Below are 25,077 nucleotides of genomic sequence, written 5' to 3'. Positions count from 1 at the left end.
AAAAAAAATGATTAAAATATATCACCAAAAAAATATAAAACCAAAGCATCCGAATTCCCCGGAAATTATTTTTTTGCTATATTAAATATTTCGATTAAAACTTTTTCAAAATTATAAAAAAAAATTTTTTAAGCTACGGGCGCCAAATCTTTCTTCTTTTAGGACATCGTTTGTGATCGACCCCTTCCAGATGCCTCCTAAGTATATATACCAAAGGCCAGAGCCTCACTCGACAATTTATTCCAATAAAATATATTACTCATTATTTTTTGTCAGTTGCGATTATCCGAAAGAACCTTAGACGGCTTCCATAAATTATGTCACAGTTTTTCGTTAATTTTTTATCCCCCCCCCCCTGTGTCACAAGATTTCATTGAGCCAGACCCATGTTTGATTCACACTCTCACAGGACTGTTTTTGCAAATTTAATATTTATTTTAGAATATCACAATTATATTTTATTTCGAATGATTTATCTCTCGTATATTTATTTCGTTCCACTCTTGTAAAAAATAACAAAAAATAAGTAAATACTACATAACCATTTTTTTGGCCTAACATATGCAAAAAAAATCTTGAAAAAATCATTGATTTGCATTTTTTAAATAAATTATTATATATGGGTTTTAAAATTTCAAACTTTTTTGGGTACTCTCAATAATGTAAAATTGAATTGGTGCAACAATAAAAAAATATAATTTTCATAATAATTTTCTTAAAAAAATAAAAGATATATCAAGTTTGATTTAAGAAAACTTTATTCAGCACATTTTAATTATTACTTATTATATTTATATCGCCTAGTACAACCTATTTTTAGATAGTTACAGAAAAATAAATAGCATTGCATTATATTTTAAAATACGTTTAGCGCAAATTTTTTATTTAATTATTATTATGATTTATTTATTGCTAATATGTAACACCAATGTTTAGTGAAATATATTCCGTAAAAATGCCTGAATGACAATAAAAATAATTGCATATATGCAATACATGCTTTTGTTTTCACTTCGCCAGCCATCCCTATCATAAGAAAGAGGCCGCCAGGCCACGGTGGCGCGGTCACATTTATATTTCAATATTTGTAATTTATAACAATAAAAATAACAATAAAAATAGCCGACAAACAGCATCACGTGGAAAATTTCTTTGTAATTGCCGAAATTCCAGAAATCACTCATATATTCAAGTAAATGTTGTGCAGCTGTGGACTTTTTCAATGGCTGGTATTTTTTAAATATTATTTAAAGGTATACTTTAATTAAATAAAACATTAAATGATTTTAATAAAATATGCACGACCTAGCTTGATTTGATTTTTATTTAGAACACGTGTATTGATCACCGAAGTGATTATTTTAGTATTAAAGAAGAAACGGATAATCTTATTATAGCGAATAAATCCGAAAAAATATAAAGTTGTCACAAAAAAATATAATTTGATGATTGAAATGAAAAAGAGCGGACGCTTATTCTGGTCAAAAAGTATATAACTATTTCGGATGCTTATGAAAATATAAAATATAGCTTCTTAAAATGTCTTTATTATTATAATGGAATATGACTCAAAAAAACTATTTATAAAGGACAACAGATCACATAGAATATTTTTTTCTTAGGAATGATTAGCATAAATCGATATATCTATAGATTTGCTCTGTATCGTCTTATAAGTTTAAGTTATATAGCTTTTTTACATGTATAATAATTATATATAATAATAATCGTATGAACTTATTGAAAAGGTTGACTACCCCTGACATCGTTTGTATAGAAAAGGCGCGCGAAGCGTCCCTTTAGGGCATTGCATCGGCTGCTCTCGGCGGGAAATCTACACCGAAACGTTAGTTTTTCACCGCACAATTTTCACCACTTCAATGTGCTTCAACTTCATAACTCATTAACTCTTTGTTCATTCGGCCATTCTAACATTAATTCTAAACAATCACAATTTTAATAGATTTTTTTTATTTTTTCATTATATACATAGATATGCATAATATAAATTTGTACATGTATCTACATAAGCCACGAGCTTTCATCCGGAAAACTCGGAAAATCTTTCAAAGGTTTCACTCACACATTATATCTAACTATTTTTAACATATTCATATATTACTTATACTGTTATTTAATATTCTAATTTATACTATATTTGTATAGTATAAACGATTTATATAGAAATATAATAATAAAAATATGGCATATCGTATTTCTATACAATTATATTGTTCATATTAACATACAGAAATTCACATGTGTAGCATAATAATTTTAACAAACCATGTATTTGTTTAATATTACGTATTTATTTATGGAACCTCTTATTACATGTTGTGCCTTGAAGGAATCATTGTTTTCATGCAAAACACACAACATTGCTTTATCAATACATTTATGATTAATTTTCGTATACATATAATATTCGCTTCGCCAACCACAATTTACAACATAAATACTTTAGATTTTTTCTTTAACATTTAAATAAATTCACGGCCGATTTGTTACAAAAGGATTTTCATCGTTCGTTAAAATTTTAACCGGAAATTCATATAAAATTTAGGCACGGTAAATGAGGCGAAACATTTCATTATTAAATATATTTATTTATTTTTCAGTCGCAAAATAAATTAAATAAAGATGCAGCATCCGAGTATGAGGACCCTAACTCTCTGCGTGGCCATTTTCATCGGAGTATCGTTTACAGAAGCCAAACGTGAGTTATTTTTCTAAATATTATAATATTTTTTTTTATTTTGATATATTTCGGAAAAATTAAATCATAATCTTCGGAATCTTATTTAACCTTCTATAATATTTTAATTAAATGTACTCTTTACTAGAAACGAATTCTTGACATTAAAATACACATACATACTAAAGCCTAAGTATGATTCTTCAATCTGAAATACACACTTTTTTCATTTGTACTTTATTTATGGTTACAAAATATGAACAAGCCAATGGGCGTAATCCTTTGGTGTAAGCATCTCAGAGAGAAAAACAATTATTGTGGGTTTGAAATATGTAAAATATATAAAAATGTGTTTTTAGAAAAAAACATGAAAACATATCTTAGATTCTCTAGTTATACTACCACTTTTGAGGGCTACGAAATTTACTTTTTTTTTAAACAATCAATGAATTATAACGCTTAACGTTAAATTCTAGAAATATATTGTACTAATATTTCTTTTCAATTTAAAATATGGTTAAATCTTAAAAAAATCATAGGATCTTAGATTTTTGTCCAAATATATACAGTAAAAAAAGCATCATGGGACAAAAAACAATACGCAAATATACATGTATAGCAAAATAAAATCTCTATGTATATTAAAAATAGTTTACAAATTTGATTATTAAAAATATCTATTATTTTCCGGAAAAATTGTCAAATTTTTAAGAATAAATGGTCAGTAAACTTTAAATAAAATGGTCATGAATATTATTATCACAAGGAATTTTTATTGAAAAATATTTATTAAAATTGATTATTATTTTTTTGTACAATAAAATATTTTGCTATTGTCTTAATATAGGAAATTAATTAAATTGTCAGATTTTTTAAATTAATAAAAGGCCAGTAAACTTTAAATTAAATGGTCATAAATTTTATTATAACAAATTGATTATAGCTACTATATTTTTTATTACATTGATAATGAATTTAATTGATAACATTATTCGAAAAATTCCGTGATTCTATTAAATAACGATTTTTAACCGATTTTTACAAAGCAATTTCATAATGCATATTTACGCATATTATAAATATCTGATCATTTTTAAAACTACTGATCGCTTAATTAAACATCTAACCAAAAACAGACCATACTATTATTTTCAAAAATGTCATTGCATATTTGACTTTAGTTAAGTAACTTCGATATTAATATGTAAGAAATTGTAAATCTAAGAAAACTTAATTTAATATAATTTATAAGAATTGTACTTAGTATAATAGTTATTATTAATATAAAATAAAATATGGGTTAAAGTCAGAAATGTATTAATAAATATGCTCAATAAAAAGGTACAATAATTTTCCAATATAAAACACTCAAAAATATTTTTTAATTAAAATTATAAAACAATATGATATATAGTTAATATTAAAATTCCCAAAAAAATATTTTAGTATTACATTGAAATAACGGGTTTTAATTATTTTAGTAATATGCGTTTTTACTGTTATAAGATTAGTTTTAGTATATTTAATCAGTTATTAAGACCATAATTGATTATTTGTGGAATAAAGTGTAGCTCAGATTATTGCAAATGTAATAATAGATATACTTTAATTATTATTTTTATGATCCATTACATATAACAAAAATTGGTACCCCTTAAATAAAAAGTGATGTAATGCAACATTTTTTAATTTAAGTAAAACTTATAGATTTTTAATATTTCTTATTAAACATTTTTACTATGAATTATAATATATTATGATTTAGGTATAGTAAATATTTTAAAGATTTAAAAAGGATATTTTAGTAAAATAATAAAATTATGAATTTTTATTAAAAAATAAATATCAAAATTCCTTTAGTATTTTTTTGTATAATACAATAAAATATTTTGCTGTAGTCTTAATATTGAAAATTAATTACGTAAAGATTTTTATGTTGGGGTTAAATTTTTTGTGCTCGAGTCTTTTGTGTTGGCACTTTTAATTGATTTTATTAATTATTACGAGCATAAAAATAACTTAAAACTCTATATTAATCAATTCAATAAGTTATTGAATCTTTATTGCAAAAATATAGCCGAGTTTAATAATAGATTTACCTTAATAACGCGTCACTTTTACGTCGATTACATGATACTTTGGCAATAACAAAAAATTGTATTGCTTCAATAGAAATGTGATACAATGCAACATTTCTTAGCACTTATTTCATTTTTTAAGAAAAATATAATAAGAATTTTAGTAAAATATATTGATTTTAAATACTTTTCAATGTAGTTTTTCACTATCAATTATAGAAGATTTAAAGTAAATTTTAAAATTATTATTAAAGATGTTAAAATACGATTTTTATATAAAAAAATATTATTCATTTTTTTATAAAATACATATAAAATTAATTACATTATTATTTTTATGGTAATGTTAAGTTCTATTGTATTGTCATTTTTAATCGATATTTTTGCTTATTACAAGCATAAAAAAACTGGAAATTCTATAAAAAACAATTATTAAATCTTTGTGGCAAAAAGATGTAGCCCAGTTTAATGCTAATGAAATAGTCGATATTGTATAATATAACTACGCATTACTTTGCGGTAATTTTTTTATCGATTAATTGTCTTTAACAAAAAGTGATTATGAAATAATGTAAATAATTGTAAAAAACAATACAATTTTAAAAATATTATTTATAATTATTTTTGAAAGATTTTAAAAAGTAATATATAATGAAAAATGTAAATGAATACATTTTATTTTATAAATGAAATCACTAATTTTAATAAAAAAAACTTATTTTGATTATCGTATAATAAATAATTAGTAGTCAGATTTTTCTATATATAGTTTATTTATATAAGACAAAATTAGCAATTATTACGACAATAAAAAATGTTACAAAAAACAATATTTACATATAAAATTAATTACGTTAATATTTTTATGGTAATGTTAAGTTATATTGTATTAACCTTTTTTAATCGATATTTTTGCTTGTTACAAGCATTTAAAACTGAAAGTTCTATAAAATCAATTCATTGAATTATTGAATCTTTGTGGCAAAATTACATACCTCAGTTCAATGCCTACAATGCCAATAACTACACTTCACATTAATACCACGGTTTTTAATGATAAATTAACTACAACAAAAATATGTATCAATACAATATATGAATTTTTAACAGACAAAAGACAATCAAATTTTCAAAAGACAATCCATTTTGTTGGTTTTTTAATTAAAGTCGCACACTTAAATAAAAGATTTATGATAATTTAATTCAGATGTAATAATTCTACATAAAAATCTAGATATACCTTTTTTGTACGGTTTAAATATTAAAAATGTCACTAGAGATATACTACAACTTTAACGATAAATTAATACATAAAATATTCGATCAGGCTAGCTGTTCATTTATAAATTTTCTATTATACCAACTAAGATCAAAAGATTTCGTATAAAATGTTCTAGCGTACAAAACGTAACTTTAACCGTATTTCAAACCAATTTACTGAAACGGAGCCTTTGTAGGAAGCTCTCCGTTGATTTTCAACGGGTACGTTACTGTCGTATATAATATTAAATACATATTGCTATGGCGGTGTGTGGGTGATAAAAGTATTTATTTATTCAATTCTGAAAAAAATGTTTTTGATACTCTGTGCGATGAAAAACGATTAAGCCACTGAAATCTTAACCGCTGAAATATTAATTGCAATACCAAAAGAGCGCGCGTATATCATTAAGCATTTTAATTAACGCATTAAAATTTATTTATGAATCTTCCCGAGAGACGAACGGATAATTTACATACGCGTGTATTATTTATTGCGAAACGACGCAAAACCATTAGCGAATTCGAATTTTTAAAGGAAACGTATCGCTAAAGCAACCCTGAATGCTACTTTTTACCTTTGATTCGGCACGCGCCGGACTCATAATTTATGTAAGTAAAAAAAGGAAATGGAATCACGATTTGATCGCCTAAGTATGATAAGATATTATTTTTAGATCTATGTATGTTTTCAATTTAAGAACAATCCTATTTTAGACAATAAATTTAAGCGAAATCTATAATATGTAAGTGCTTCTCGTACGCACGCGGCAGGAAAAACACGACACGTGTTATTTAGTTATAAAATAGTTATCAGCTTATTTATAAATAAACTTCTAATGCATAATATTTTTGAATATGTGTACTTTTTATTAGTATAAGATTAAATTTTTTCATTAATTTAGAAAACAACAAAAAACATTTTTTTCTTATTATATAATATTATTAAGGGTAACCCAAATTTACCTTGTTTGATAGACATCTATAAACATTTTATTTTTAAAAATATTTACAAATCACTGCTCATTAAATTATTTAAGTTTATATAATGTCGTCTTTAAGAAGAAAAAAATCGAGTTCTAAAAAAAACTTTTTTTTCAATTATTAAGATTTTTTATACTAGGAGAGGTGAGAGAAGGTTATTTATTTAGAATTGAACTATATTTAAAAAAATTATAATAAAAATGATTTATCTTTGCTTTATTATTAAAACGATATTTATTTAGGGTTTACCTAATATAATAATTTAAATAAATCTCATGGATATAATAATTATAAATATTAAATAAATAGTTGTTTAGCAATCATTAAAAAAATGTTTAAATTACCTGCACGAACAATATACTAAAATCCTATAATATAAATATATTTACATACACAACTTAATTTGTCAAAGAAGCACTGAGTTTTGTTTGATTTACTAATTAAAGCATATACAATTCTTCAAGAGCATTCAGAATGAAATTCTATCTCTTTTGTTAAAATAAACATAAATTAGCATTGAAAAAATATAATTTAATCAATAAAACTATATATGTATATATACATAAAATATAGCCTTAGGACTAAATGTAATGTTTGTAATATAATTTTTTTCTAAGAACTTAACCTTCAGAAAACACATAATGTTAAGCTAATAAACTTATTGTGTAATATTTACGTATTATTTAAACTCGGTTAAACTTGTATCTTTCACATGCTATGATTGAATTTTTTTACACAAGATAAATTTTTATTCAGTCAGTCAAGACGAATAAATTCTTACGATTTAGAATATCTTCAGATACATGAATATTTCAGAAGGGAAAATCGTATACATATTTTCAAATAATATAATGCATTTTTTCTCTTATACTTTTCAAAGCATTTTTAACACGAAAAATAATGAGAAAAATAGAAATTGAATCTGATACTTATAAATCAAGGTTCTAGTACTAAATATCAATTTATTTTATATACAATGTGGATATTTTATATTTGTAATAATTTAATTACAATAAAATACGTAGTTTAGATTGTTTTTAAAACATACTTTATGGTTTATATTTTTATAGCATTATTATTTTTTTGATTTTGTAGCAAGATTATTTTTTAGCATCGATAGTTTATTTCTTGTATAATATTAAAAGTGTATTTGCACTTTATTTATATGGGTATTAATTTTATATGTAATTATACGTTTCACCTTTTGCAATTTTAATTCCATATAAACTACTGTGTAACTATTGCCTCTAATTACTTCCTGCAGAACTTTTAAAAAGTTTGACCGTAAGCAAATGTTTGTTTTTTAATCGACAAATACGCAGGGGTTTCAATTCTAAATATGTATAATAAAAAAATATATTAATTATCTATTTAAATTGGCATTCATAATAATCGAAAATACATTTTGTCAAAACGTTAAAAATAAAATTATTGAATATATATATAAAATTTTATATTTTATCGCCAGATAAAGTAGGCACGTCTCATAAGTTTTTTTTATATGAATAGGCCGGGTGAAATATTACAAGCTTAAATCGGAACGTGCTCAATAATTTTCAATAATTTCCACAAAAAATAGGTTCTTATTCCGGCCAAAGTTATCTATCTACACAGCATTCGTCGCGGCTTTTTCACCTTTATTCACTATAATGACAGGAGACGTGAGGTGTACGTACAGTTTTGTACTCCCGTCACGTATTGATAATTCAATTTTTAAAAATATATATAATATACTTTATTTGGTTACAATTTTCACAACGGAATTTTCTTTTATTTATTAAATTATATTTAGACTTTTTAGACTGAATAAAACTGCATTTAAATTAAAATTTCTATGAAATTATTATTAAAGCCACCTTATTACCAAAAATAATGTTGATCACAATATCGTTAATTTTAAAAATTATGATCTGAAAAAATATTTTATTTTTTTAATTGAACATATGTATTGAATTTAATAAATATATTTCTAAATTAGTGTTTGTTTATATCAAAGACTTAAGCTCTCTTAATTTATTATCTCAAATTTAAAAAAAATAAAATCACTTTAAAAATTATGATTTCAGTCTTGTGTATTATTACCCTGTTGTAACATATTGGGCTACTTATCATGTTAAAGCAGAAAAATTACAATATTTTTTTTTAAATGTAATTATTATTATGTAACGATTTTATTTACTATCTGACTTTTTTTACCAATATAATAGACTTACATTATATATAAAACTATAAATTAATTTTTACATTTACATTTAAATCTACCTGAAAATATACACATTAAAATGTATTTTCTATTTTAGTTTAACATTATTACTACAATCTTTTGCACATTTAACTTTGATTTATTAACATTTAAACCCTCTTCAATGTAACATAAGTGTTTAATTAATGAACTCACTATACTATTTATAATATCTCTCGCACGGTATACATCATCCTTCAATAAATGTATCCCTAACATTTCATATAATTTATAAATAATATTGGTCATTAGAGCTACTAAAAAATGCTTTACTCTTTTTCCGCCTTTAATATTATATTTATGTATTTTTTCCATTATAATACTACCCGATACTTTAATTCATTAATATTTTAATTTATTAACATCGTTTTAAAGCCCTTTTCAAATCTAAATATATGTTCAATTGCTCAGTTGAAAGCTTGTTTTTTATTCTTACAATATGCCTTTTAAATAAAGGTTAACAATTATTGCGTCTCGTGCTGTAATTATAATCACATTTTTGAGATAGATAAATCTGCAGTGTCCTGCAGTTGTACGATGTTTTATTTCAATTATTTTTATGAGCTTCCTTTTTATAGCTGCAACTTAACAAGCAATGTAAATAAGTAACAAGTTTCCGATAGTGAGATTCAGATTAATATAGTATATTCAATATGTATATCAAAAGAAGGATGTGGATTAAGAAGAACCGTTCACTTTGTATGCGGATAGCGATAGTCATGAATACACGCAGCTAAATAAATAACTATGGTTTAATCAATTTTAAACAAAAAACAAAGCAATTCATACTTCATCAAATGAATAGTCCGATTCCGAATCGCCGATTATTTTGTCACATAACGATTATAATTTTAGTCGCGAAGATCCATTTTCTAATAGATAAAAAAATATTTGCTTCCTGCCGTAAAATTATTTTAAAAGTGACAGTTATAATAAAATAGTTCATTGATTTGAAGCTCATGTACTGACCTTTATATCAAGGGTATTTATTTTATTACATTAAAGACATTATATACATATGTTAAATATTCTAAAAAAAATATATAATTACGTTTACATACAGCTGTTACAATTTAATTGTTTACGTGAAGTGCGAAGGATCCAGTATTCTTCGAAGCGAGTTAAATTTTTAAATCAAAACGTTTGACGCGAAGAGGGAAGCGGTTGCCTTTGCGATGTTTTCTGAACATATTCACGAAATATATTTACGGCTTAAAAGTATAACTGATTATTATATTTTTTGCACAGGAATCTACCCTGCATTGTCTATCGCGTATTCATTTTACATAAAAAGGTAGTTTTCCAGGAATTTTGGGTGAATATGAGTAATAAACGTTTCAAGTTAATAGGTAGTCTGTGAAATATTAACAATTGTTTCGATCCGATCTCTCTTTCATTGTTAAGGTCTTGTAATTATTTTCATTTGTTTGAAGTGGTCGTTAGAATAACTTCTCAGTTAATTTTTCTGGTAATTGGAAGTGCGATATATCGATAACTTATACCATAATTTAATTTTTCTTATATCCCAGATTTAATTTAATTTTTTTATATCCCTGCGCCTTTTTTTGGGAGCTTTGGGATACGATTCTCTGAGTTCCCGCAGAAAGTTGTATGTCACTAAAGGTGCTGTCGATGATCCAGCTATTCTCGAGAAATTACAGTTTTTTCGCGTCCTTTTTTAAGCGCCGTTGGGGCTAAGACATCCGCGCTTTCCGAAGCGCCTATGGCTGTGGCCATCCGGCTCCTTAATGTGCTGGCAATACACATTGACATGTTTAATGTTAGCTACGAGGAGCTGGTCCAGTTAATATCATTTAATTTTGTTATTTTATAATTTTTTGTTTGCTTCTTTATATGTATTATTTTTTATTATACATATATTTTTTTGTGTATTGAAATAATCGTGACGCATTGGGGTAACCTGTTAGGTTACGATGGTCCTAATTTAATTTAAATAAATAAATATTAGAAAGACATAGATTCAAATCTCATTTAAAATATAGTGTTTTTCAATTTTCATTTCGTCTATTATAATGATCGAAATTAGTGATTATGATATAATGATTATTCCGATTGATAATTTATATTAGGTTTTCTTAGATTTTGCTAGTCTCACGGATGAGTATTGTTAGTACATATAAATATAAGGTATAAGAAATTATCTAATAATGATATATGTATTAACAAAAATTCATAAAATTAAAATTATACAAGTCATATTGTGCTCATTTTCTATACATTTCATTGTAGTACAGAAACCATACAAAATATGTATATATGCTGATTATTAATGATTATGTCACATATTAATAAATCAGGTATCGTATCTTTGTAGTAATGATATAAAAAAATGATAAAATATTATTTATATAAATAGAAACTAACTGTGACTGACATATTATTAAGCAATGGTACATAATAAGCACAAAATCTCATGTTAAGTTTAATCCAAAATGACATTTTTAATGTCGTCTAATAATCCGGGTTAAATTTTTAATAACGGTGCGTTTTAAACGTCAGATTTTGGAGATTAAACTCGGACAAGATACGCCGTTCAAAGTTTATATTAAAACCGAACATTGCATACATTATCTTTTCGCGTTTAAAATTTGTTCTTTTATATTTGTGCATACATAAATCTTGTTTTCTTTCGGACATAACGAATACAGCCAAATCCCGTTGCGCAACTGCACAAATGGTTGACATGAAAAAATATATACGTAATATATGTTTATGTTAGATACATATGATAGAAATTAATAGCATATTTTGTAACCGTTAAGCGGATTAAAGGTATTGTGTGCTGTGGAAAACGTCGAAACTTCTTACATTATTTTGTGCGGCTAAGCGTTACACTAAAGTTCAATACGCATCGAAGTTGAACCAAGTTTCCCGGTGCAAGATAGATTATGGACGTTATACCATTTTGTAGTTTGATAATATTAATAATAGTTTATTGAATGTAATTATATGTAACACTTGGATAATATAAATATACGATAGAGCGTCTAGGTGAAATTGAGTTGTGCAACTTGTCGCATAGATGCAAATTGTTATCAGCAACCTAAACCGCATACCAAACTTTATCCGAAGACTGAATTTATTATATTGTATCATATAAGGGTTCGTAACCGAAATTGAGGCGTTAATATCTATTTACTCGGTTAAATCGAAGTTTTTTCGGGTGTTTACCAAACGACATCTAACAATTAGACCCGACGCTGATTTTTCTGGTGAAATCCATTAAGCAAACCCGTATAATTTGGTTAAGCCATCTTGTTGACATGTTGACTCTCGGGTCCTTTATTTGGCAAATAAAATTTAAATATAACACAGCGTTATTGCATATATCACAGGCGTAAAGTTTAAAACACAAACATATTACAGCACAGCATTTGGGACTGCGGTTTCTTTGGCAAACTTGCACTGGAAACAGTAGCAACTTTCATATGGGAAATTTAGCTTAAAAACACACTCCCGAATAGCACGTGGTTGGGGAAGCGATTAAGTTATTCTCGGTATGACCGTGTAATACAGTCTGCTATTGTCATAACTTTTATTTTGTAGCGATAAGTGAATCACATTTGACCAATAGTATACATACATGACCGTAAAATACTTGATAATTTTAGACGTTTATATTAAAATGTAGAATAAAACATTGAAGTGTAATCATTCTATAATAAACTGGAAGCGAGCCCAAAAAGAGGCTTAATCTAAAACAGTAAATATTTCAACATTATGGATGCGCCTAATGAATATCATGAATGTACGATTTTAATCCAACTAGCGGCCGTTAATTGGATAATATTGTATTTTCGTCGTTTCGCGTTACTTTACGCTTTGTCCCGTTTTAATTGAGCAGTGCATCGTTAATAACACCAGAAAAACGGGAGTCAAAGGCTTTTCAGGACAGTGAAAAATTTATTCCGTTCACGTAGTGTCATCTTTCGCTTGATTAAAAAATGCATTAACACGTGCATTATGTCAACGGTATACGTGACATTCTCTGTGCGTTATAAAATTTAGTACCGACAAAAGGAAGCTCAACTTGTATTGATGAATATAGATATTTTAATTACAGAAATATTAGTGATTTTAATTAAAACTTTTAAGAATCAAAATAGGACGAGCATATGAATTTAAAAAAACGTTTATACATATAAATGGGCAATAAATTAATTATAAATATCTTATAAAATATCTCGAGAGCACTGGAAATATATAGATAGTGTTGGTTGGTAGTTGAATCTGTAACGAATATTTTTAATTGTATGTGGGATGCGAAGGTATTCAGAGCGACGAACGAAGCGGGAATAACGACAAAGCGGCAACGGAGAGCACGCTTGGCTTTGGCAGTTGGCCCTAAAACACCTTAATAATGATCATGTATTATTATACTGACCATCTGTCAAAGCATATAAAAACATTCAATTAAGGACAAAAGCCTAGCTACTAAAGCTACTAAGTGGCCTTTAATTAAGAGCCGACAAGCCAAGAGTTTAAAACCTCACTTCTCTCTACTCTGATTGGCGACGCAAAATCTACTGTCTGGCGTGGCAAAAAACTCCTAATAAGAGTGCTGGTGCTTGGTGAAAGGAAAATCACTTAGAAAAAGCCTACTTGAAAACTATCTTATCATTCTCAAAAAGCAGTTTTAAAGTATTTTAGAGAGAAACGTTAGAGTGGTACATAATTAAGTTCCAGAAAACGTCTCTTGTTTGACGAACGGTCGTCACAATCGCCACCATCATTTCTATAATACATTCTGTTATTAATCGCAACACCGTGAAACAAAATGTCAAAAATATTTGCATGCGTATAGAATCACAAAAACGTAAAAACAGTAAAATTGAATCAATATTTTAATAGGCTGTGAAGCGGTCGTGTTTAAGCTTCTATTTTGTAGTTATCGGCGGGTCCGGTTGACGATTTGTGGTAGGACGTTTGTACAGCGAACTGTACAAAGTGGCCCTTGCGAAATCTTCCAGAAAGTTCTTGACGCGTTTTGACGGTGATCCTTCGACAGTCGTCGATGTTAATCCTCGAGCGCGTGTCCTGGAGATGGTTGCTCAGACAGGAGGCGAGGTGTAGAATCAGCGTTCAAGAGCGAAGATGAGATCGGAGCGGCGAGTTGTAGTCCAGTGAGTGTTGCAGAGTCGGAAGTCCGGAGTCGAATGAAATGTGAACTTTTGGCCCCGCCTTATATTCCCGGTCGGGTACGTTAAGGTATCCCCACTCCGCGCGTTGCTTGCGGCTGCGGGAATGCGGCGTCATTGTACGACGCCGCTTAGTTCGGGTGCAAGGCTCAGCGGGACTTCACTTTTGCGTATGATGCGTCCCGGACGGTCGTCTCGGGATCGCCATAGTACTCCCCCTCTTAGCAATTTACAGTTGCGAAATTCAACCAAGAGGAGAAATTATGGCTTGTTCTAATTGATGTGGTCTTCGTGCGCAGCGTGGGTCGGCGCAGATGAAGCAGAACCAGATGGTTGATGATTGTGTGGACGTATGTACAGCGAACTGTACAAAGTGGCCCCTACGAAACTCTCAGCTAACGGAAAAGTAGGGGTTCGGGGTCCGTTTGTCACTTGCGCATGACATGGTCCTCCAATGGTGTCCTAATGTGCATAGATCTACCTTAAAATATAAAGAATAATATTATTACTGTAATTAAAAAAAATATATTTCAAGATACTGCCTGCGTCGTTGTCTGTATGTGTAGAGCTCGTCTGTCGTTTTGTTGAAGCTGTTGCTGGATGCTCAGTCTTTCAAGCGATTTGGGAATTTCACTGTTCTTCCGCATCTTGTCTGTTTGATTACGCGTTCAGGCGGCCTCTCGTCCCGTGGAGTAGAGTCCGCTGGTATTTCTTGAATAGGCGCCGTATCTTGATCCGTTGTCTGGATGTAAGCCGGTTTCAAGCGGTCGATTGAAACGGTTTTCGGCTTTCCTCGAATATTCACTGTTACGCATTTGTCCGTTCTGCTAATAACAGCGAATGGTCCGTCGTATGGTGGCTGTAGTGAGCCTCGTGCTGCGTCATGCCTCACGAAAACGTGAGAGGTCGTGTGCAGGTCCTTGAAGACGAAGGTAGAATGTGGTCCATGCCGCTTGGGCGATGTCGGTGTCAATTCGGCCATCCGTTGTCGTAGTCGTTCGGCATAATCAGGAGTCGGTGACGTGTAATTATGCGTGCGTGGAGCCAAAAATTCTCCCGGTAATCGGAGAGGTTGTCCGAATACTAATTCGGCTGAAGTCGCTTTTAGATCCTCTCGCCAAGCTGCGCGGATTCCCATCAAGACTGCGGGTAATGACTCAGTCCATTGCTCGTCTTGATGGCACATGAGGGCGGCTTTCAGCTGTCTGTGGAGCCGTTCGACCATCCCATTTGCCGCGGGATGATACGCCGTCGTCCTTATGTGTGTAGATCCGGTTGAGCGGGCCAATTCTTTAAACAGGGCGCTTTCGAATTGCCGGCCTTGATCGGTGGTTATGCGAAGAGGTGTTCCGTAGCGGGAAATCCAGCCGCTGAAAAGCTCCTTAGCGACGGTTTCTGCAGTGATGTCGTCGATAGGAAAAGCTTCAGGCCAGCGGGTGAATCTGTCGACGCACGTTAACATGTACGTTTTTCCCTCCGATTGTGGAAGAGGGCCGACTAGGTCGATATGGATGTGTTCGAACCGTCCCTCCGGGGGCGGAAAACTGCCGATCGGCGTGGAAACATGGCGAGAAATTTTCGATCGCTGGCATTGTTCACACTCTCTAGCCCATCGCTTGCAATCGGTGCGCATACAGGGCCAGAAGAATTTCTCTGCGACGAGCTTGGTTGTTGGTCGTCCTCCAGGATGCGATAGGTTGTGGCACAATTCGAAAGCTTGTTTTCTAAATTGGAGCGGTAGATATGGTCGCTCGTTGCCGGTAGAGCTATCGCACAAAATTGTCGCATCGGATCCAGGAATGTTGACGGTCCGCAAATTGGTATATTTTTCAATTTCCGGATCTGCAGATTGTTGGCGCGACAGATCTTCATAATTTAAAGACTGCACGCTTTCTATTCTGGATAATGCATCCGCCACGACGTTATCGCTGCCCGAAATGTGTCGGACGTCAGTTGAGAACTGCGCGATGTAATCGGTGTGACGGAATTGTCGAGGGGAAGCTTTGTCAGGCTTCTGTTTAAATACATACGTCAGTGGTTTGTGATCGGTATGTATTGAAAATTCTCGTCCTTCGATCATGTGACGAAAATGTCTCACTGCTCGATATATGGCTAGCAACTCTCGATCGTAAGTGCTGTATCGAGTCTCCGTTGGTGAGATTTTCTTCGAGTAAAAGGCAAGTGGGTGCCATCCATCCGGTGTTTGTTGTTGAAGCACTGCGCCGATAGTCCTGTCCGAGGCGTCAGTGAAAAGTCCGAGTGGTAAACTTGGGTCTGGATGCACTAAGCAGGTGGCATCCGACAAGCCTTGTTTACACGCCGTGAAGGCTTTTTCCAATTCTTCACTCCACGGCACCGGATCGTTGTTGGATTTACTTCCCTTCAATTGATCCGTGAGAAGTTGTTGATTCGCGGACGCACTAGGGATAAACCTCCGGTAGAAATTTAACATCCCTAGGAAACGTCGTAGTTTCTGCATGGTGTCCGGGCGGGGAAAATCTGCAATGGCTGCAACCTTTTCCGGCAGTGGCCTGGTGCCTTCGTGGGAAACGCGATATCCCAGGAAATCAACTTCTGCTTTTCCGAAAACGCTCTTTGCTGAATTGATTAGCACTCCGTATTCCTTTAGTCGGCCGAATAGCTGCCGAAGGTGTTCATCGTGCTGTTGGTGGTTTTCGGATGCGACGAGTATATCGTCGATGTAGACGAAACAGAAGTCGAGTCCTCGAAGTGCTGAGTCCATAAATCGCTGGAACGTCTGTGCTGCGTTGCGTAGGCCAAACGACATAAAGGGGAACTCATAAAGTCCGAACGGTGTAGATATTGCTGTCTTCTTTATGTCCTCCGGAGCCACAGGTATCTGATGGTACGCCCGTACCAAATCGATTGTGCTGAAGATTTTCTGGTTCGCCAGTGCGTGGGCGAAATCCTCAATATGTGGCACGGGATAGCTGTCGGGTATTGTTCTTGCATTCAGTGCTCTATAATCTCCGCAGGGTCGCCACTCGCCAGGAGTTTTCTTCGCGACGAGGTGAAGAGGCGATGACCATGGGCTGTCAGATGGTCGAACGATTCCGTCGTTGATCATCTTCCGGAATTCCTCTTTGGCGATGTGGTACTTCTCCGGAGCTAGTCGTCGAGGGCGATTTGAAACTGGAGGGCCTGAACTGGTCCGGATGTGATGCACTGCTGTATGTTTCGGCTGAGGTCGCAGCGATGTCAATCCAGCTGATTGCGTAATTTCCGGAAAACGTTTCAAAATGTCGTGATACGTCGTCGTTCCGGAAATAGCTTTGATCTGCGGCAAACTATCTGTGCCTTGTACAATGCATTGAATGTTGAATGCAGTTGTACCGTCGACCAGGCGGGCACGTTTTAAATCTACAAGTAGATTAAAGTGGTGCAAGAAATCGGCTCCAATGATGGGTTTCGTTACGTCGGCAATGATAAAACGCCACTGAAAATCCCGACGAAGTCCTAAATCGACGGAGAGTTGTTTCCATCCGAACGTTTGGATGATGGAACCGTTGGCTGCGAAAAGGTCGTACGGAATAGCTGGAGTTCGAAGTCCTAATTTGCTTCTCGGATACACGGACAGGTCCGAGCCGGTATCGATTAAAAACTGTTCCTTTGTTACTTTGTCGGTAACAAACAGGCGGCTTGACTTCGGCCTAACATCGTCCGCTACCATTGACGAATGCCGGATTAGTTTTCCGACCTTTTCGAGCACGGATCCTTGCAACGGCGCGCCTTGTCCCCGAAAGTCTCGTGGTAGTAGCACAGTCCTGAATCGTTGCTTGGGCGTTTTTTCGAAGAGGAGCGACTTCTCGGGCGGTTGTTGTAAGCTCGGCTCCGGCTTGAGCTTCTTTGACGGTCTGTAGTAACGACCATCTTCTCCAAAATTGCAGTCATCCGGGACAGCTTTTCCTCGAGCATGTCCAATCTTGACGGAGTGGTTGGTGGAGGCGGTGCACTGACGGCGGCGGTAGTATTGTATCCGCATGGTTCGGCGTCCATCAATTTGTCGGCGATGGTGGCGAGTTTATCGATGCTCGTGTCGTCCAAAATCAGCATCATTTGACGCACGTGTGAAGGAAGACGGGCCATCCACACCGTGCGTAGGCCTAGCACGGAAAACTCTGAACCGGCGAGTCCTTCCAAGTGCCGTAAAAACTGAGATGGTTTCCTGTCGCCCATCTCCTCGCGCTCAAGGCATTGCCTTAACTTCGTTTCGCGTGATGATGAAAGGCGGCTGATCAGAGCAGCCTTAAACGTGTCGTACGCGTGCGCGGCCGGTTTATTAGTGATAATATCACGCACCTCTTGGATGGTGCGAGGCGGCAACGAAGACAACACCTTGTAGTACTTCGTTTCGTCCACCGTAATTCGAGCATGGGCCAGTTGTTCTTCAAGCATGATGAACCATAGGATAGGGTCATCGCTGGTGAAGGGCGGAGGCGTCACGGACACAGCATCGGAGTTGGCGGTTGGAGCACTGGTGTTGGCTGGAGCTTCCATCGTCACGTTTGAGTAATAGCTTCTTCGGGGAAAAAAATATTATAATGCGTTGGTGTCAAACACTGCCGGGGTTATACGCATTTAAAAATACGGTTGTGTTGGGTTCCGTCAGGACAGATATTTTTTTTGAGAAAAAAAAAATAAATAAAAAAAAGCGTTGGTGTCAAAAACTGCCGAGATTATACGTATTTAAAAAAAATACGGTTTACGCATCAGAAGGGTGCGTTAAATATCACGTCGGGGTCACCAATGAAGCGGTCGTGTTTAAGCTTCTATTTTGTAGTTATCGGCGGGTCCGGTTGACGATTTGTGGTAGGACGTTTGTACAGCGAACTGTACAAAGTGGCCCTTGCGAAATCTTCCAGAAAGTTCTTGACGCGTTTTGACGGTGATCCTTCGACAGTCGTCGATGTTAATCCTCGAGCGCGTGTCCTGGAGATGGTTGCTCAGACAGGAGGCGAGGTGTAGAATCAGCGTTCAAGAGCGAAGATGAGATCGGAGCGGCGAGTTGTAGTCCAGTGAGTGTTGCAGAGTCGGAAGTCCGGAGTCGAATGAAATGTGAACTTTTGGCCCCGCCTTATATTCCCGGTCGGGTACGTTAAGGTATCCCCACTCCGCGCGTTGCTTGCGGCTGCGGGAATGCGGCGTCATTGTACGACGCCGCTTAGTTCGGGTGCAAGGCTCAGCGGGACTTCACTTTTGCGTATGATGCGTCCCGGACGGTCGTCTCGGGATCGCCATAGCTGAAATGCGAAGCCTACAATAATTAGCCTAAAATAATAATAAATGGACTCACATTCATTTGTAGTGATAATAATTATACTATAAATTTGATGCTTTGCACTATACATGTTATTAAAAAAGACCACATGTACAGCGTGCACTCCAGGAACGCCATTTCACATTTTTCTAAGGGGGGGGGGGGGGGCAAAAATTGTTTTTTTTTTAATATTTCGCTTTCATTAAAATTCATAGTATTTCCATAAACGACATGCATTTTTCTGGGCGAATTCAGGGGAGGGGGCAAATCTCCCCCTTCCCTTTCTCTTTTTGTTTGTTTATAAAAAGACATAAAATATTTAAAAAAATATGTTTTTTTATAAACAAACCAATACAGGGATAAAATTTCAGATTTTTTCAGGGGTGGGGCAAAAGTGACTAGTCTGTGGTCGTTGTTTTTAATACTTATATTTTAATACCATTTTTATTATTTCATTAAATATTTTTTTCTAGTTAAATTGAAAGGGGGAAACAATTCTCCTCCCCCCCCCCAAATGTCCTAATGTGGTATATTTTTTAGAGTTTATTTCGTTTAGGTTAGAATTTGGTTTGAACAGCAAATGGACGTTTTGCAACTGTTAACAGATGTAAAATATTAAATTTATAGTGGAAACTAAAATATAAACAAAGAAATATTAAAATAAAATATTTAAAAATTGCTACACTTCTTTGCAGAAAATAGTTGTTTTTTAGTGAAACATATGTAAAGTTATAAGTTATGATATAGCCTGAATTAAACAGCAAGATTACTACACCACAAACAATGTTGGTAGCCCTAATACGCTGCTGATAAATTAATAACAACCAAAACTATCTAATAAAGCGCAAACGAACATAAAAGCATTGAACATATAAATATGATATAAGTCACGATATTCATTGGCACATTTAAAGACAATGGTTTCCATTTTGCTGTGACTTTGCCATGATAATAAATACGTCATATTTATAATAGCTCAATATGACAGGAATTACCTTGTGAAAAAAATGTTACTCTCATTAATAACTTTATGTCTTTAAAAATAAGAAATTTGAGACAATAGATGTAAAAGTAATCACCAATAATATCTATATTTAAGAGATGGTGCCAGTTTCAGAACGTTTATTTTACTCAATTGCTAAGATAATGGACGAAGAAGAAGCATACAACTATATGTTATAATATTTTCTAAATCATACAGCAAGATTACCACAACACAAACCATGTTGATAGTCCTATTATGCTGCTGATGAATTTCTATCAATCAAAACTGTATAATGAAGCATATTCCAATATAAAAGCACTGAGCACTGATTAAAACAATGATATTTATTGGAATATTTAAGGCAATAATGAGCTTATTTTCAGATTTTAGTGATTTGGGCATTTAAATTTTTGCCAATAAGAAAACATAAATACAGTAGTTTAATATGACAGGGATTACCATACGAGATGAGTGTTTCATCATGATCACCTTGATGGCTACAAAAATGAACAACTTGAGTTAACAAACATAAAAGTATAACATAAATTTTTCATAAATATGGTGTCAGTTGCAACAAGTTTATTTTATTCAATTGCTAAGATAATCTAAGAAGATTAAATAGTGATACATTAACAACAATATTGAATAGATTTAGTCAGTAAACGTGTTATATTACTTTTACATAAATGGTTTATCGGAGGATGCTTAAATATTAAGTATATGTACGTACATATATAAGACTCTACAAGTCTGAAATAATTAAGTTCAAACTTAAGCATCAGCTGTAATTAAAAGAAAACATGTATTACATGTTTTTAATATTATAGCATGACTTTTAAATTTTCAATATTATAACATGACTAACCTTGAGGTTAAAATATGATTATTTTTAATATAAGACATAGATTAACCAACATTTCTTTGTATTATTCCTCGTTAAAGTTATTTATAAATATACTATGCTTACATTTAAATGGCATATATTGACATCTTCAATAATATAGATTGTCTGGTGTTAGTTAAAAATCTGTTTGCAGTTAAATACTGAAAAATATTATATATTATATAACACAAACATACTTGAAAAAAAATTATCCCAAATATGATTTTTATATATATTTAAAGTTAACACATATACCATTAGTGGTTTGTTAGTCATATTATATACACACATACATACTTTCATCAAAAAAAAACACATAAAGACATATAATCAGCACGACTATAGCTACGTTAGTGTTAACAAACAAGACAGTCATATGATTATATATATTGTACCAATTTTTGTTCTGTGTTCCCATGCAACGGACACTAAATTAATTAGCATATTTTAATATAGATAATAGACATAGAAGACATTTCCACAATTTTATAATAAAACTATGGGTAGTGATGCAAAATGGACAGATATTTACTATTCTAGGAATAGCAAACACCTAGGGACAGATAACTGTTTGTTCAGCTCAGACTTAATTCTATAATTGAAAGCTAACTCAATGTAATTTATACAAGCATTGAAAAAATCTTTTTCAGGCGGTTGCTCTTCCTTCGGTCACTCTTGCTTCGGTGGCCATGGCAAACGTTCAGATGGAATCGGGGCTCTAGGCAACGGACCGTCTCTGCGCGGACTGCAATCCGACACCCTGCTCGGTCAACAAAGCAAATACGGTCAGGACGAAGTAGCTATGCCCAAGCCAATTTATCCCCAGTCGTCAAACATGGATCTCGGAAACGGAGACGACATCATTCCCATCAGAAACGGAGGCAAATCATATAATTATCGCATTCACTCCTCTATATTGACTTATGTAACATTGATTAATACGGTTGTTTCAATTAGGATTTATAGATAACGGAGACAATTTCAACGGAGACCAAATTAAATTGCATCTCTCGCCATATTTGAGACACTGGGTAAGTTTAATATGAATAAATATAGTGGTATTACAGTAACGTTACCGTGAAATGTATTTACAGCTCATCGCATACAGAAAGTCTCAGGAGAACAACGACGAGTATCCTTTGAACAACTACATCTAAATCCTGGACAGCTGTCGTTATGTAAATCCTAAAAAAAAACATATGATCCGTTAGATATAAATTGATATATTTTTAATTTCATATGGCAAACTAGTACCAAGATGCTATTCAGTAGATGTATTTTAAAATAATAATTGTGAATATAATTCCTGGCTGGAATTTGTTAACAATGTTATAAATTTACTTATATTTAAAAATATACTGGTCGTTATGAAACATCTATAAATTATATCTACATATCAAAGTTTTATTTTTGCAAAGTTGATCTTATGTTATCAGAGTTTTCTATTTTAATATTGTTAACAAATGTGAGAATTTTATTCATAATTTAAAGACACAAATATAATTTTAAGAATGTATAAAAAAAACATATTTCAATGTATGTAAAGTATAATTAAAATATGTAAGAATTGTTGTAATTATTCGACGCTAAGGAAACTTTCATTGCATATAAGTTTCTAATAAAATCATACAAATTAAGTATTCTTGCACTTACTACCTTTTCACAGACATATCAGATGTAGAAATTTGTGCAATTTATAAATTTAAACTATTACCAATTTATTATTTATGTTGAATTAATTAAAAAAAAGTTTAGTGTTAATTATATAAGATATATATTTTAATCTGTATTCATGTTAGCAATTATATAATGAAAGTAGATACGTTTGAACTACGTACATGTATTGAAGAATCAATAAATAGTTATTAAAATGTTATTTGTTCACCGTATCAATTATTAAAAATGAATGAATATATGTCAATTGCAAATCAATAAAAAGTTTTATTCCAAAAAATAACTAATATTTTGATTCCCATTAAAATAAATAACACAAATATTTCTATATACACACTGATAAACAATAAAATAGCTCTTATATTAAATAGAAATAAACTTTCAGGGTGTGTAAGTGGAAGAGCTGTTTTATATACAGTTTATTAAACACAAATATATAATTTATACTGATATATAATAAAAAGCTAGGTGTCAGTATCATACGGCGTCGTATAATAAAGAAAATTGGTAGAGTTTTACAGTAGTTAAAATAGTAAGTAGGTGTCTTTTAAACTGGTCCTTGAAGGAAGCTTGAACAAATGGGACAGAATGTTAATTTAAAACCAATATTATATTTACCAGTTCTACCAGGACCACCCATAATCATCCCATTGCAATGCACTTGTGCGTTTAAAGAGTCATAAAAACGAATGTTTCCCTGCATTTTCAAATTAACGGTGTTTTAGTGGCCTGCCCAAAATACAAAAGATAGTAAAACACTAGCGATGGCAACAAATTCACTATTTAAAACAGCTAGAAAGTCTAATTAGATATCTATCAGACATAACCAGACAGGAAGCAATGGCAGTAGAGTCATTGATCTCCTCTCCTTTCCCGTTGGTGTATAATATGTAACACTGCCATATAAAATCACTTCCATTACTTGAACTAACATACGAATAAATACCATAGTATTGCACTAATAGTAAAGTCGCATTTCAACTATTATGAAAAAAAACTTTGTGATATGTATCACATTGTTACAGGATCCAAAATATTTTATTTATTTATGGATAGTCGCTTATACCAATTCTAGAACTGCCAACGGTGCTTTGCGCTCAAAATCTTCCACTTCACGCTCGGAATATCGCGCTTGTAGTCGCAGTGTTTCATACTCTAATCTCGCGCTTTCCTCTCGTAATCTCACACTTGTCACTTGTAAAATCGCCCTTCGCGCTTATTAAATAAATAAAATATTAAATTTATTTTAAACAAATGAATTTATTTTTTGTTATTGTAACTCAGAATTATTTAACTGAACTATATGTATGTTATAATCATTATTATTGGGCCAAAATGGGAAATCCCTTGTTCCAAGAATGTTCTCCATCTCCTACAGTTTTGCGTCAAGTTTCCTCAGTTATTGTCTCCAGCTGCACTGACATTTTACACCTATGTCACATCGTCCAACCACCGAAGCTTAGGTTCATAAACCAAGTATGACCGGGATTGTTTCCGTTTCACACATCGGTCCCGATTTTACCAGGATGGTTCCGGCTTCACAGCATTTCCAATATGAACTTTTTTTAGCTCTCACTATCATCTCGCATTCTAACCAATACATCTCAGCATCCCAAAATCAGCAAAAAATCCGAGATGAGCATTTTTTTAGCTTTCGAGTAAAGTGCTGATAGAATGCATAATAGAGCAACTCATAGAAGGCCGTTAGGGAATTAAATTATTTAATAAATTAAAATGTACACAACTTCCGCATACATTCAGATCGCTATATGGTATTTTTATTTACAAGTTTATCATTAGCGCAGGGCACTAATGTGAATTAGTTCTTAATTACTA

General features: G+C 32.2%; 1 protein-coding gene and 1 long non-coding RNA gene across 6 annotated transcripts in view; one reads left to right on the top strand and one right to left on the bottom strand.

Annotated features, from left to right (window-relative positions):
* The window catches only part of LOC148226722 (uncharacterized), a 76,710-nt gene that overhangs the window by 44,978 nt on the left and 6,655 nt on the right, over positions 1-25,077 (bottom strand). The window contains exon 3 of one of the 4 annotated variants that reach the window (XR_015812193.1): positions 22,644-22,752. The exons of the other annotated variants lie outside the window; for them this stretch is intronic. This is a non-coding gene — a long non-coding RNA (uncharacterized LOC148226722). The remainder of the gene's footprint in view (positions 1-22,643; positions 22,753-25,077) is intronic. 4 annotated transcript variants of the gene reach the window in all.
* LOC148226723 (neuropeptide CCHamide-2-like) lies at positions 1,802-23,521 on the top strand. Of its 2 annotated transcripts, none has more exons than XM_088203311.1 (5): positions 1,802-1,846; positions 2,622-2,719; positions 22,218-22,448; positions 22,534-22,598; positions 22,662-23,521. In XM_088203311.1, exons 2-5 carry the CDS (start codon positions 2,644-2,646, stop codon positions 22,722-22,724), a joined length of 435 nt encoding a protein of 144 aa, XP_088059437.1. In that variant the 5' UTR covers positions 1,802-1,846; positions 2,622-2,643; the 3' UTR covers positions 22,725-23,521. The 2 variants fall into 2 exon arrangements, with proteins under 2 accessions (XP_088059437.1, XP_088059436.1); XM_088203310.1 differs by having other exon boundaries at positions 22,525-22,598.

Source organism: Plectrocnemia conspersa, unplaced genomic scaffold, assembly GCF_051122295.1.
Source record: "Plectrocnemia conspersa isolate PC_06_02 unplaced genomic scaffold, ASM5112229v1 ptg000014l, whole genome shotgun sequence".
NCBI classification, from domain to species: Eukaryota; Metazoa; Arthropoda; class Insecta; order Trichoptera; family Polycentropodidae; genus Plectrocnemia; species Plectrocnemia conspersa.
This window is presented reverse-complemented; position numbering and strand designations above follow the sequence as displayed.

Bases quoted from the DNA above. Each gene is read 5' to 3' on its own strand.
- LOC148226723 (XM_088203310.1), top strand. From the start codon at position 2,644: ATGCAGCATCCGAGTATGAGGACCCTAACTCTCTGCGTGGCCATTTTC. The intron at 22,449-22,524 runs GCAAATCATATA...TGTTTCAATTAG, and splicing joins CATTCCCATCAGAAACGGAG to GATTTATAGATAACGGAGAC. The intron at 22,599-22,661 runs GTAAGTTTAATA...ATGTATTTACAG, and splicing joins CGCCATATTTGAGACACTGG to CTCATCGCATACAGAAAGTC.